Source organism: Carcharhinus amblyrhynchos, unplaced genomic scaffold (assembly GCF_965287045.1).
Source record: "Carcharhinus amblyrhynchos unplaced genomic scaffold, sCarAmb.v2.hapA scaffold_92, whole genome shotgun sequence".
NCBI classification, from domain to species: domain Eukaryota; kingdom Metazoa; phylum Chordata; class Chondrichthyes; order Carcharhiniformes; family Carcharhinidae; genus Carcharhinus; species Carcharhinus amblyrhynchos.
In genome coordinates this window covers 619,857-633,674 of record NW_027649832.1, presented here as the reverse complement: position 1 = coordinate 633,674, position 13,818 = coordinate 619,857, and the positions used below count along the sequence as shown (strand labels likewise).

At 45.9% G+C, this 13,818-nt stretch overlaps 1 protein-coding gene across 3 annotated transcripts in view; it reads left to right on the top strand.

Annotated features, from left to right (window-relative positions):
• Nucleotides 1-1,301: 1,301 nt before the first annotated feature.
• The window catches only part of LOC145338088 (5-aminolevulinate synthase, erythroid-specific, mitochondrial-like), a 29,630-nt gene continuing 17,113 nt past the window's right edge, over nucleotides 1,302-13,818 (top strand). For 2 of the 3 annotated variants that reach the window (XM_080182872.1, XM_080182871.1), the window contains exons 1-3: nucleotides 1,302-1,389; nucleotides 6,921-7,101; nucleotides 8,051-8,254. In XM_080182872.1, coding sequence (XP_080038998.1) covers nucleotides 6,933-7,101; nucleotides 8,051-8,254 — 373 coding nt within the window. In that variant the 5' untranslated portion in view covers nucleotides 1,302-1,389; nucleotides 6,921-6,932. The remainder of the gene's footprint in view (nucleotides 1,390-6,920; nucleotides 7,102-8,050; nucleotides 8,255-13,818) is intronic. The other variant, XM_080182873.1, reaches the window with a different exon arrangement.

The following is a 13,818-nucleotide window of genomic DNA, read 5'->3' as shown; positions in this document are numbered from 1 at the left end:
TCCTGTGCTGTAAACTTCCCATGATTCTATAAGAAGGATATTATTAAACTAGAAAGAGTGCAGAAAAGATTTACTAGGATGCTACTGGGACTTGATGGTTTCAGTTATAAGGAGAGGCTGGATAGACTGGGACTTTTTTCCCTGAAACGTAGGAAACTTAGGGGTGATCTTATAGATATCCACAAAATAATGAGGAGCATAGATCAGCGAGATAGTTAATATCTTTTCCCAAAGGTAGGGGAGTCTAAAACAAGATGGCATAGGTTTAAGGTGAGAGGGGAGAGATACAAAAGGGTCCAGAGGGGAAATTATTTCACACAGAAAGTGGTGAGTGCCTGGAACGAGCTGCCAGAGGTAGTAGTAGAAGCGCATACAATTTTGTCTTTTAAAAAGCATTTAGGCAGTTACATGGGTAAGATGGGTACAGAGGGATATGGGTCAAATGTGGGCAATTGGGATTAGCTTAGTGTTTAAATAAAAATGGCAGCATGGACAAGGTGGGCCGAAGGGCCTGTTTCCATGCTGTAAACCGCTGCGACTCTTTAAGAACAAAGTGTTGAAATGGAGCTCAGCCATGATCTTATTGAAGGAGCAGAACAGGTTTGAGGGACAGCAATTCTGCCCTTAGTTTTTATTTCTTTAATTATTATGGAATGTGGGTGCTCCTGGCGAGGTCAGCATGCGTTGCCTATCCCTGATTGTCCTTGAGAAAGTGGTAGTGAGTCACCACATACCAACCAAGGGATTTGTTAGGCTATTTCAGAGGGCAGTTAAGACATTGCTGCAGATCTGGAGTCACACATGGACCACTAATCAACTAAGGATGGCTAATTTCTTTTACCTAAAGGACACCAATGAAAGAGATGGCTCTTTATGGCAATGGTAGTTTCCTGGTCACCATCACCTGAGACTAGCTTTCCATCTCAAATGTACCAATTCATTGAATTTATTAACTAATTGAATTCAAATGTCACCAGCTACCTTTGTATTATTTGAATCTATTGCCCCAAAAGTATTATCCTGGTCCAGCGACAATAACACTACACCTCCATCGCTCCATTTTCTCTGTGCCACTCCAAAATTCTTCACACACTGTTCATAACAGCGCTGCCCAAAGTGATCCTATTCCCCAATCTTATCCATTTTCACGCAGGTCCCTGTCAGCTTCTATCAGGTACCTTTGCATGCACCCAGCTCCTTATCAGGCTGCCCCAGCACTTCACAAGGAACCAATCCCTGCCCGAGCAAGAAACCACACCCCAGCCATAGCTTGTCAGAGTTTAAAACATTTTGTTCCAATTTTTTTGAGTGTTGGTGTTCGTTCTCAGTGCAGGACAACAGGTAACAAGCTGGAAGTGATCGGAACTGAATCTGTGAATCTTATGACAGGTAGGAATCTCAATTATTCGCAGTTTTTGTATAATGTCTGTTACAATGGTGAATTTAGTAATTGTTACTTAAACCAGACAGTTAAGGTAGGTAAGATGGTCAAGAAGGCGCACAACATGCTTGCCTTCATTGGCCAAGGCATGGAGCATAAAAGTTGACAAGTTCTATTCTGACTGTATAAAACTTCAGTTCAGCCGTATTTGGAATATTGCATGCAGTTCTGGTCGCCACACTATCAGAAAGAAGTGGATGCTTTGAGAGAATGCAAAGAAGGTTTACCTGGATGTTACCTGGTTTGGAGGTTTTAAGTATCAGGAGAGGTTGGATAAACTCAGATTGTTTTCACTGGAAAGACAGTGGCTTGAGGGGCAACCTGATAGAGGTCTACAAAATTATGAGAGACATCGGTTGGGTGGATAGTCAGAGGCTTTTGCCCAGTTTGGAAAGGTCGACCACAAGAGGGCACAGGTTTAAGGAAGGTTTGGGGAGACGTGTGGGGAACATTTTTCACACAGAGGGAGGTGGGTGCCTGGAACACGCTACCAGTGGAGGTGATGGAAGCAGGCACATTAGCAACGTTCAAGGTGTATCTTGATAGACAAATGAATGGGAGGTGAATAGAGGGATAGAAATCGCACATCGGTGCAGGCTTGGTGGGCCGAAGGGCCTGTATTGTTCTTCGTTCTTTGTTATCATGCCCTTTATAAACAGTGGCATAGTGGTAATGTCAGTGAACTAGTGATCCAAGCCACAAGTAATGATTTCGGCCATAAAGGGTGCCCTCCCATTACACTATAATTTTTGAACCCTCGCTCCCATATTTAAACTGCTCCCTCACTTCACTCTGTCTTGACTGGGACTGGCTGTGTGAGAAGGGTGACATATCAGTGCTGTAGTCTAGAACAGTCTGCTCTCAGCTTCTGGAGCTGAGTATGGGTGAGCTGGTTTTAGCCACCTCTGTGCAGGTTGTTTACTGAAATAAGAATTGTTGATGGGGTGTGAATGTCACTGGCAAGGCCAACATTTGTTGCCCATCATGGATGGTGGCATAGTGGTTAGCACTGGGGTCTCACTGTGCCAGGGATCTGGGTTCAATACCGGCCTTGGGTGACGCTGAGTGGCGTTTGCACATTCTTCCCATGTCTGCGTGGGTTTCTTCTGGGTGCTCCAATTTCCTTCCACAGTCCAAAGACATGTAGGTTAGCTGGATTAATCATGGTAAATGTCTGGGGATTACTGCGATAGGACGGAGAGAGAGCCCGGGCAAGATACGCTGTCAGAGAATCAATGCAGAGTTGATGGGCCAAATGGCTTCCTTCAGCACTGTAGTGATTCTATGAAAGCCACGTAATTGCCCTTGAGAAGATAGTGGTGGGCCACCTTCTAGAACAATTGCAGTCTAGCTGGTGTAGGAACATCCTCACAAAAACACAAGGAATAGAAGTACGATTAGATCACACAGTCTATCTAATCTGCTCTGCATTTAATATCAAGCAAGGTTTCACCTCCAGTCTCATACCTGTCCTCCCTTATCCCTTGATTTGCTGAGACACCAAAATTCTGGCAATCTCAGCCTTAAATGGTGCATTCACAACTCCCTGGGTAAAGGCTTCCAAAGATTCACACCTCTTTGAAATGAGGGAATTTTTCTTCATCATAACACAGTTAGGGAGGAGCTCCTGGACTTTGATCAAATAGCAGTAAAGGAACGGCTGATATATCTAGAAGTCAGGATGATGTGTGACTTCGAGGGGAGCACAGGATGATCTCCCATGTGCCTACTGCCCTTGTCCTTCTATGTGGCAGAGGTCATATGTTTAAAAGGTGCTATCTCGCAAACTAGTTTATTCTGGTTTGCATAATAACTGAGGTTGAGGCGGACGTGGCGTTGGGAGGGGGGGAGGGGTGGAGAGGCGGTGGGAACTGTGAAATCTCGTGCCACATGGACTTTGGGCAAGGAAATCACTTGCGAGCACATATAACCACAGAAAAGCTAAGGACTCCAGCAAACAGGGGGTTTTCCTGAACATGTTGTGGTAGATTGAGAATGTCCAGAGGCAGGATCCCAACCAGCTGAGTGTTCTGTAGCAACTGGGTCAACTCCCCAGAGTTTTTCTACCATTCATAAAAACACAAGTCATAGGGGAGGCGATGGCATAATGGTAATGTGACTGGACTAGTGATCCAAAGGCCCAGGCTAATTATCTGGAGAGAGGATCTAACCCCTTGACACTCAGTGGCATTGCCATCACTGAATCCCAAATTGTCAACATCCTGGGGGTACCATTGACTAGAAACTGAACTGGACTAGCCATATAAATACTATGGCTACCAGAGGAGGTCAGAGGCTGGGAATTCTGCGGCCAGTAAATCACCTCCTGACTCCCCAAAACCTGTCCATAAGACACAAGTCAGGAATGTGATAAAAAAAACTTTTCCTTTGACTGGATGAGTGTAGCTCCAGCAGCACTCAAAGAAGCTCAACACCGTCTGCTTGATTGGCCCTCTATCCACATTAAACGTTCATTCCCCGACTGATGCATAGTGGCAGCTGTGTATACCACCTATAAGATGCGCTGTTGGAACTCTCCAAGGTTCCTTAGACAGCATCTTCCAAACATCTACTATATGGAAGGACAAGAGCAGCAGACACATGGGAACACCATTACTTGCAAGTTCTCCTCAAACTATCCTGACTTGGAAATATATTGACTGTTCCTCCGTGTTAAAATCTAGGAACTCCCCCCCCTAACAGCACTGTGGTTGTACCTACACTTTTATCAGTTCAAGAAGGCAGTTCACCAGCACTTTTCGGGAGTGCCTAGCAATAAGCAACAAATGCCAATCTTGCCAGTGAGGCCCATGTACAGTGGACATACGCAAAAAAAAAATCATAGCTCAGGGAGAAGCTGGCACCTTGGGGACCATAATTAATCCTCACTCCTTTCCCTTGAATTGACCTGCTTATTTGCAACCCTCTGACCCTCTCAATTTCACTCAGGTACCGCACTCAAATGCCCATTCCTCACAAGTCAAGCCCACATACTGATGGTATGCTTTCTGACTCAGACCTGCAGAATACAGTGGGTGTGATCAGACTGGTGCTCTGGGTGTTGCAGAATATCCCTGGCTTATCTGAACGACACTTATGCAGTGTTCAAGGGCAGAGTGGGACTGGGGCTGTTTACTGACAATGCTCAGAGCAGCCCAGTTCACCCTGTCAGACTAATACCAGCAGCAACCTGATGAACTAGTTAATATTTTGAGTCTGCTTTGAAACATCAACTCAGTTTCTCTCTCCACCGATGCTGCCAGCCCTGCTGAGTTTCTGAGCATTTTCTGTTTTTATTTGAAATTTCCAACATCCGCAGAATTTTGCTTTTGTTGCATGAATTGGAGCTTGAGAAACTGGAGAATGACTAATTGCAGAGTTTGATTAAGGGAAGACAGATTAACTTCAGTCAAAATAACTGAAGTTATATAAATCTTTATTGTTTATCTTTTTCAACCTCTCTCCTATTCTATCCATCTGTTGTACCTCACATGAGTACCGCACTTAGAACTATGGTCCTCTCCCGGAGTTCCTCCTCTTGGCCTCTCCCTCTCCCCTTGAAATCCTGCAAGCGAACTCTCTGTTTTCCTCTCTCTCCCCAGGCTCCTACGCCCGGTCTCTCTCCTTCTCTCTCTTGCTTTGGGCTCCTGCAACCAGCCTCTCTCTCTCTTTCTCCCTGGGTTCCCACACCAAGTCTCTCTCTCTCTCTTGCCCTGGGTTCCTGCACCAAGCCTCTCTCCTTCTGTCTCCTGCACCCAACCTCTCTCCCTCTGTCTCCCGGGCTCCTGAACCCAGCATCTCTTTCTCTCAGTTTCTCTCTCTCTCCCTGGGTTCCTGCACCAAGTTTCTCTCGCTCTGAGTTCCTGCACCCAGCCCCTCTCTCTCTTGCTCTGGGCTCCAGCCCCGTCTCTCTCTCTCTCTCTCAACCATCTCTCCCTGGGTTCCTGCACCCAGCCTCTCTCTTTCTGTCTGTCTCTCTCTCTCCTTGGGCTCCTGCATCTAGAATCTCTTTCTCTCTCTCTCTCTGTCTCCCTGGGCTCCTGCACCCAGCATCACTCTCTCCGTCTGTCTCTCTCTCTCTCCCTGGGCTCCTGCACCAAGCCTCTCTCCCTCTGTCTTGCCCTGGGTTCCTGAACCCTGCCTCTCTCTCTCTCTCTCATCATCTCTCCTTGGGTTCCTGCACCCTGCCCCTCTCTCTCTCTCTCATCATCTCTCCTTGGGTTCCTGCACCCTGCTTCTCTCTCTCTCTCTCTCTCTCTCATCATCTCTCCTTGGGTTCCTGCTCCCAGCCTCTCTCTCTCTCAATCTCTCTCTCCTTGGACTCCTGTACCGAGAATCTCTTTCTCTCTCTCTCTCTCTCTCTCTCTGTCTCCCTGGGCTCCTGCACCCAGCATCGCTCTCTCTCTCTCTCTCTCTCTGTCTCCCTGGGCTCCTGCACTCAGCATCACTCTCTCTCTGTCTCTCTCTCTCCCTGGGCTCCTGCACCAAGCTTCTCTCCCTGACTTGCTCTGGGTTCCTGCACACTGCCTCTTGCTGTCTCTCATCATCACTCTCTGGGTTCCTGCTCCCAACCCCTCTCTCTCTCAGTCTCTCTCCCTCCCTGGGCTCCTGCACCCAGCTTCTCTCTCTGTCTGTCTCTTTCCCTGGGCTCCTGCAGCCAGCTTCTCTCTCTCTCCCTGGGTTCTTGCACTCTGCCTCTCTCTCTGTCTGTCTGTCTCTCTTTCTCTCTCCATGGATTCCTGCACCCAGCTTCTCTCTCTCTCCCCCTGGTCTCCTGCACCCAGCTTCTCTCTTTCTCTCTCTCTCACCATCTCTCTCTGGGTTCCTGCACCCAGCCTCTCTTTCTCTCTGTGCCTCCCTGAGCTCCTGCATCAAGCATCACTCTTTCTCTCTCTCTGTTCCCCCCTTGGGCCCTTGTACCCAGCATCTCTTTCTCTCTCTGTCTCTCTCCCTGGGCTCCTGCACCCTGCCTCTCTCTCAGTCTATCTGTCTGTCTCTCCATGGGTTCCTGCACCCAACTTCTCTCTATCGCTTTCTCCCTGGGTTCCTGCACCCAGCTCTCTCTCTCTCTCTCTCTCCCCCCCTGGGCTCCTGCACCCAGCCCCTCTCTCTCTGTCGCTGTCTCTCCTTGGGCACCTGCACCCAGCTTCTCTCTCTCTTCTCTCTCCCTCTCCCTGGGTTCCTGCACCCTGCCTCTCTCTTGCTCTCTCTCTCTCTCTCTCTCTCCACCCCCCCCCCCCCCACCCCCAATGGGTTCCTGCACCCACCTTCTCTCTCTCTTCATCTACCTTGCTCTTGCCTTGGGCTCTGATATCAGGCTTCTCCCTCTCTCACCCTGAGTTCCTATAATGAACCTCTCTCGCCTATGGTCTCTTTCACCCGACCTTTGTCCCTCTCTCCCTGGGTACCTGCACTAAGCGTCTCTCACTTTGGTTTCACAGCAAAAACATTGTTCCAAATATACTGTTTCCTTTTGCAGAGAAAACTGAAAATGAGAATGATCATGCACAGCTGCCCATTTCTGTTGCGAGTCCCTCGTGCCTTCGTCCAGAAAGCAGGCCCATCTCTGGCAATCTATGCTCAGCGTTGCCCCATAACCTCCCGCTGCCTGGTAACTAGTGGTAGCAACTTGCAGTGGATAAAGGAGAAAACCCCATCTGGTAAGACTGGACATAAAGGATCATCTTACTGTTGAGCTGTGTTTCTATAATGTGGCGAAAATTTTCCAGGCAATTCTTAATCTAATTGAATTCTACAGGTTAGTTGAACCACAAAACTCCTAGGACAAGTACAGCAGAAGATTAGATACAGAGTAAATCTCCTACACTGTTTCCTTCAAACACGATGTGGGTATGCCGGCGTTGGACTGGCGTAAACACAGTAAAAAGTCTGACAACACCAGGTTTTAGTCCAACCTATTTATTTGATAATATACTCGCAAGCTTTCGAGGGGTTACCCTCTTCGTCCTGACGAAGAGGGTAACCCCTCGAAAGCTTGCGAGTATATTATCAAATAAATAGGTTGGACTAAAACCTGGTGTTGTCAGACTTTTTACTGTCCTTCAAACACTCCCAGGACAGGTACAGCACGGGGTTAGATACAGAGTAAAGCTTCTTCTACACTGTCGACATCAAACACTCCCAGGACAGGTACAGCACGGGGTTAGATACAGAGTAAAGCTCCCTCTACACTGTCCTCATCAAACACTTCCAGGACAGGTACAGCAAGAAGTTAGATACAGAGTAAAGTTCTCTCTACACTGTCCCCATCAATCGCTGCCAGGCCAGGTAGAACATGGGGTTCAAGACAGAGTAAAGTTCCTTCTGCATAGTATAATTCACCATTTTTAAGAGGGGGTATAAAAAAGAATTTGCATTGTATATTTATTATGGGTGGTCTCTATTCTCTTTCTTTGCAACCCCACAACTTAAGTAACTGTGCTCCATGAACCAGCAATGGTTGTGTGTTCAATGCTTCTCATGTAAAATCAGACAACGCTGATAAACTCTGTGCTCTAAAACTATGTTGTAACATGGAGTAAGAGTCTCGCCCTGTCCCAGTTTAACGTGCAGACAGTCATTGGATGTCCATTTGCATTTGTTTTTCAGGTCCAGCTGCCTTGATCTCAACATGGCTTTCCCCTATTAAGGCGATGGTTCAGCCCCTCAGCCAGGTTGCTGCACCCACCACCAACAATTTTAATGCCAACTGCCCTTTTGTGGAATCTGAGATTAAAAAGGGTATCAGCATGGTTATTCGTGAAGCAAGTCTGGCGATGCAAGAGGATGTGGCATATACGAGTCCTCAGCAAGGTGAGAGTGGAGGTGGCAGCCAATGGAAGTGGGAACCAGAGGGTTAAAAATGAAGCCAGATACTCGTAAGGCCTCAGGTGCCTCACAGTATTTTATATTTAATCAACATTCTAAACGTTTGAAATGGGGGGAGGGGGGAAGAAAGAGTGGCAGCTCATTTATGCACAGCAAGACATCACAAGTATGATCATGACCCGATATCCTGTTTTATTGATCAGGGTGGTTTCCATGGCCTTCCTCAAATTATGCCACGGGATAATTTACATCTATCCAAGAGGGCAGACAGAAATTTAGTTTACCACCTGGGAAAAGATTGTCGCCAACAGTACAGCACTCAAGTGGCTTGAATGGCTGTTTCTTTAGGTCAATGGATGTCTGAGAGCTAGTTTAAGAATTAACAGGGTTTCTATATTAAATAACAAGTACAGGGAGGAGGAGGCATGGAGAGGGGGATCAAAAACACTACTGCCTTCATCCTAGCTATCACTAGCTCCCCTATCACCCTAACCTCACTGACGATATTGGCTACCAGTCACCCAATCCTTCAAGTTTAACATTCACGCTCCCATGTTTAAATTGCATTGACACTCTGCCCTTCCCTATACTTGTAACATTTTCCATCCGACAGCCTCCTTCACTTGAATTGTCTATTCCTCCAGTTCTGGGTATCCTTGTGAATGAATCACAGAAAGTTGGTTTGCAGGTGCAGCAGGTAATTAAGAAGGCAAATGGAATTTTGTCCTTCATTGTGAGAGGGATGGAGACTAAAAACAACGAGGTTATGTTTCAGCTGTATAAGGTGTTGGTGAGGCCACACCTGGAGTACTGTGTACAGTTTTGCTCCCCTTACTTGAGAAAGGATATACTGGCAGTGGAGGGGGTACAGAGGAGATTCACTAGTTGATTCCGGAGTTGAGGGGGTTGGCTTATGAGGACAGACCATTAGATTGGGGCTATACTCAATAGAATTCAGAAGTATGAGGGGAGATCCTGTAGAAACATATAAGATTATGAAGGGAATAATGTTTCCACTGGCAAGTGAAAATAGAACTAGGGGACATAGCCTCAAAATAAGGGGAAGCAGATTTAGTATGAGTTGAGGAGGAATTTCTTCACCCAGAGGGTTGTGAATCTATGGAATTCCCTGCCCAGTGAAGCAGTTGAGGCTATCTCATTGAATGCTTTTAAGACAAAGATAGATAAATTTTTGAACAGTAAAGGAATTAGGGTTATGGTGAGTTGGCAGGTAAGTGGAGCTCAGTCCATGAAAAGATCAGCCATGATATTATTGAATGGTGGAGGGGGGCCAGACGACCTACTCCTAGTTCTTATGTTCTTCATCCAGAGGGTCGTAAATTCACAATTCACAATTACTGAATCTAGTTGAGGCCAAAACGTTGTCCGATTTCAAGAAAAAATTATATATATATAAGATATAGCTCTTGGAGCTAAAGGGACCAAGGGATATGGGAGGAAGGGAGAATTCAGGATATTGAATTCGATGATCAGCCATGATCAAAATGAATGGCGGAGCAGGCTCAAAGGGCCGAATGGCCTCCTCCTGCTTCTAGTTTCTGTGTAATGAAAAAGGTGCAACACAGATCCGAGTAAGAGTAAACTAATAAGAGCAGCTTAAGCTTTCAAAGCTAACAGAAGTCTTCAATATCCAAAGGTCAGAATTAGGGCTCTTTGCTAAACATTAGACAATAACTGCACAGTGCTCAGTTACAGTCACAATTCCTGTGATAATTAAGCAGACCGTCCTTTCGTGCAGCAAGACTTGGTCAATATCCAGGCTTGGGTTGATCTGTGATCACATTCAAGCTACAAGTGCGAGACATGAGAGAATGTAATACCTCATCTCTTCTTGTCATTCAATTGTATTTCATTTATCAAATACCCCACCGTCAAAATTCTGAAGTTCCCAATGGTCAGAAACTCAAGTGAAGCAATGACATTAATGCTCTGGCTTCCAGAGTAGGTCAGAGACTGGATATTCTGCAGTGAGTAGTTTACTGACTCCTCAATTCCTCTCCATGACTTACATAACTCAGGAGGGTGATGGAACATAATCCACTTCTTGGGGGAAGTTGCTGCAATGCTATAAAAGCTCAATGCCATTCAGGTAGAAGCAACTGAGAACCCCTCTGAAAAGTAAACAGCCCTTTCTCTTCAACACTGGTGCACAGTGGCTGTAGCCAGTACTGTCTGCAAAATCATAGAATCCTTACAGTGCAAGGGGCCATTCAGCCCATCATGCCTGCACAGACAACAATCCCACCTAGGTCCTAGCCCCATAACTCCACCTATTTACCCTGCTAATCTCATTGACACTAAGGGGCAATTTTGCATGACCAATCCACCTAACCTGCATGTCTTTGGAATGTGGGAGGAAACTGGAGCACCCGGAGGAAACCCGGGTGCAAACTCCACACAGATACTTACCCGAGGCCAGAATTGAGCCCAAGTCCCTGGTGCTGTAAAGCAGCAGTGCTAACCACTGTGCCACTGTAGTTTCTTTGGCTTTGCCTCTCAAACCTGTAATGTCATTGCTGATCAAGAGGCGGAGGCCCATGGAAACAGTATCACTACCCTGAGGTTTTATTGTTGCCTGTCTCTTTACCATTATGGGTTATAATCTTAGAACTGGCAATCTATCAACGTTACAGGAGTCCCCTCACTACATGAACTGTGATGGTTTTCCCCAAGGATCTTCATTGAGGCTCCTGGTGTATCATACCTATGCAACAAATTAAAATAGTAGGGAATTTTTGAAGAAAGATTTGCATTTCAAATGCACCTCTCACAACTCCTTTCACCCCAAAACATTTTGTCCAGATGCTTCTTAAGTGTGAGAGCACCTGCACCCAGCACCCTCTCAGACAGCACAACTTCCATCAACTTCTGCATGAAAAGAATTTTCCTCAGATCCTCTCTAAACAACTTACTCCTCATCTTAAACCAATGCCCTCTGGTCTTAAGACGCCTTTGCCATTGGGAAAAGATTTTTACAATCCACCTATCCATGCCTCACAATTTTGTATACCTCTATCAGATCCGTACTCAGCCTCTGCTCCAGGTAAAATAAACACAACCTGTCCAGTCTCTCCTCATAGCTGAAACTTTCCATCCAAGGCAATATCCTGGAGAACCTCCTTTGCAGTGCAATCACATCCTTCTGATAGTGTGGTGACTAGAACTGCACACAATAATCCATCTATGACCTATGTTTTAAAAAGTTATACCACGACCTCACTGCTCCTATATTCTATGCCCCAGCTAATGAAGGCAAGCATTCCATATGTTTTTTTCACTACCCTACCTATCTGTGCTACCACTTTCAGGGGTCTATGGACTTGTACACCAAAGTCGCTTTGTTCTTTAATACTCCCTAGGAACTGACCGTTGTGTATATCCGGCCCTTAGCAGACCTCACAAAATGCATCACCACATACTAATCAGGGTTAAATTCCATCTGCCATTGTTCTGCCCTACTTACCAGCTTATCAATATCAGTCTTGCAAGCTTACTAATTATTCCTACTAATCCCTGTGGACACCGCTGGTTACAGATTTCCAATCACAAAAGCAACTTTCCGCCATCACCTTTTGCCTCCTATGAGGAGTAGCACGGTGACACAGTGGTTAGCATCGCTGCCTCACAGCTCCAGGGACCCAGGTTTGATTCCCAATTTGGGTCATTGTCTATGCAGAGTCTGCACATTCTCCCCATGTCTGCAGGAGTTTCCTCTGGGTGCTCCGGTTTCCTCCCGCAGTCCAAGTGATGTGCTAGGTAGTACATTGGCCATGCTAAAAATTCTCCGTCAGTGTATCTAAAAAGGCACCAGAGTGTTGCAACTAGGGGATTTTCACAGTAACTTCATTTCAATGTTAATGTAAGCTTACTTTTGACACAGATAAAATTAAATTTAAACTTTTATTAACGTGCTAATTTTGGATCCAATTTGCCTTGGATCCCATGAGCTGTAATGTTTTGGACCAGCCTTCCATGTAGGACCCTTTCAAAGGCCTTACTGAAGTCCATGTAAATCACACAATTTCCCTAGTCATCCTCTTGCTCTTAATATACTTAGAAAATGCTTTGGGGTTTTCCTAAATATTATCTGCCAATGATATTTTGTGGCCTCTCTTTGCCTCCTAATTTCTTTTATTAGCATCTCCCTTTCTGTACTCCTGAAGGGTCTTCCCTGTTTTTAATGCTTTATGCCTACCACATGCTTCCATTTTTTATCAAACCCTCAATATTCCTTGACATCCAAGGTTCCCTGGACGTGTTGTCTTTACCCTTCACTCTTAGCGAAACACGTTGGCCTTGTAGTCTCACTATTTCAATTTTAAAAGATTCCCACTTTCAAAATGTAGATTTACCTAATAGTAGCTACTCCCAGTCTACATTAGATCCTGTCTCATGATGTTGAAATCAGTCTTCCTATTCAGACACTTGGCTTCCGGACTACCCTTATCCCTTTCCATAATGATTTTGAAACTTAAAGAGTAATGGTCATTGTCCCCAAAATGTTCACCCACTGACACTTTGACCAATTGCCTGGCTTCATTCCTTAGGACAGCACCAGGGACCCGGGTTCAACTCTGGCCTCAGGTCACTGTCTATGTGGAGTTTGCACATTCTCTCTGTGTCTGCGTGGGTTTCCTTCCACAGTCCAAAGATGTGTGGGTTAGGTTATTGGCCATGCTAAATTAACCATAGTGTCAGGCACATTAGCAGGGTAAATGTGAAGAGTTACGGGAATAGGGCCTGGATGGGATTATGGTTAGTGCAGACATGATGGGCCGAATGGCCTCCTTCTGCATTGTTGGAATTCTACTCAATGATTTATCTGCCTTACCAGAAAGGCTTCTTGCATTAGAATAGTTGCAATTCAGCTTTCCGATCCTCTGATGTGCCCTACAGTACCCATGTCTTCTCTGCCTGCTGGACTAACTTAGTTTTCCTTCCATATTTGACTGAACATTGCTCCCAATTGTACATAGGCTCTGTGAACCATCCCCCTGTCAAATTAATTTAAATCTTCCCCAAAAGAGTGAGCAAACCTCCTAGCAAGCATATTGGAACTATTCTGGTTCAGGTGAACAAGAACAAACAAAATTACAGCACATGAACAGGCCCTTCAGCTCTCCAAGCCTGCACCGACCATGCTGCCCGACTGAACTAAAACCCCCTACCTTTCCGGGAACTGTATCCCTCTATTCCCACCCTATTCATTGTCAACTTATCAAGCTTGTACAGGTCCCATCTACCCCAGAAATGGTCCCAGTGATCCAAATATCTTAAACCCTACCTCCTACACCATTCCTTTATCCATGCATTTATCTGACCTATCTTTCTACCCCTATACTCTGTAGCGCGTGGCATCGGAAGTAATCCAGAGATTACAACCTACTCTTTAATCTACTACCTAACTCCCTAAATTCCCATTGTAGGACCTCATCCCTTCTTCTACCCACGTTGAGGGAACCAACGTGTACCACAACCACTGCCCCTTCAGAATGCCCTGCAGCCCCTCTGAGAATCCCTGACCCTAG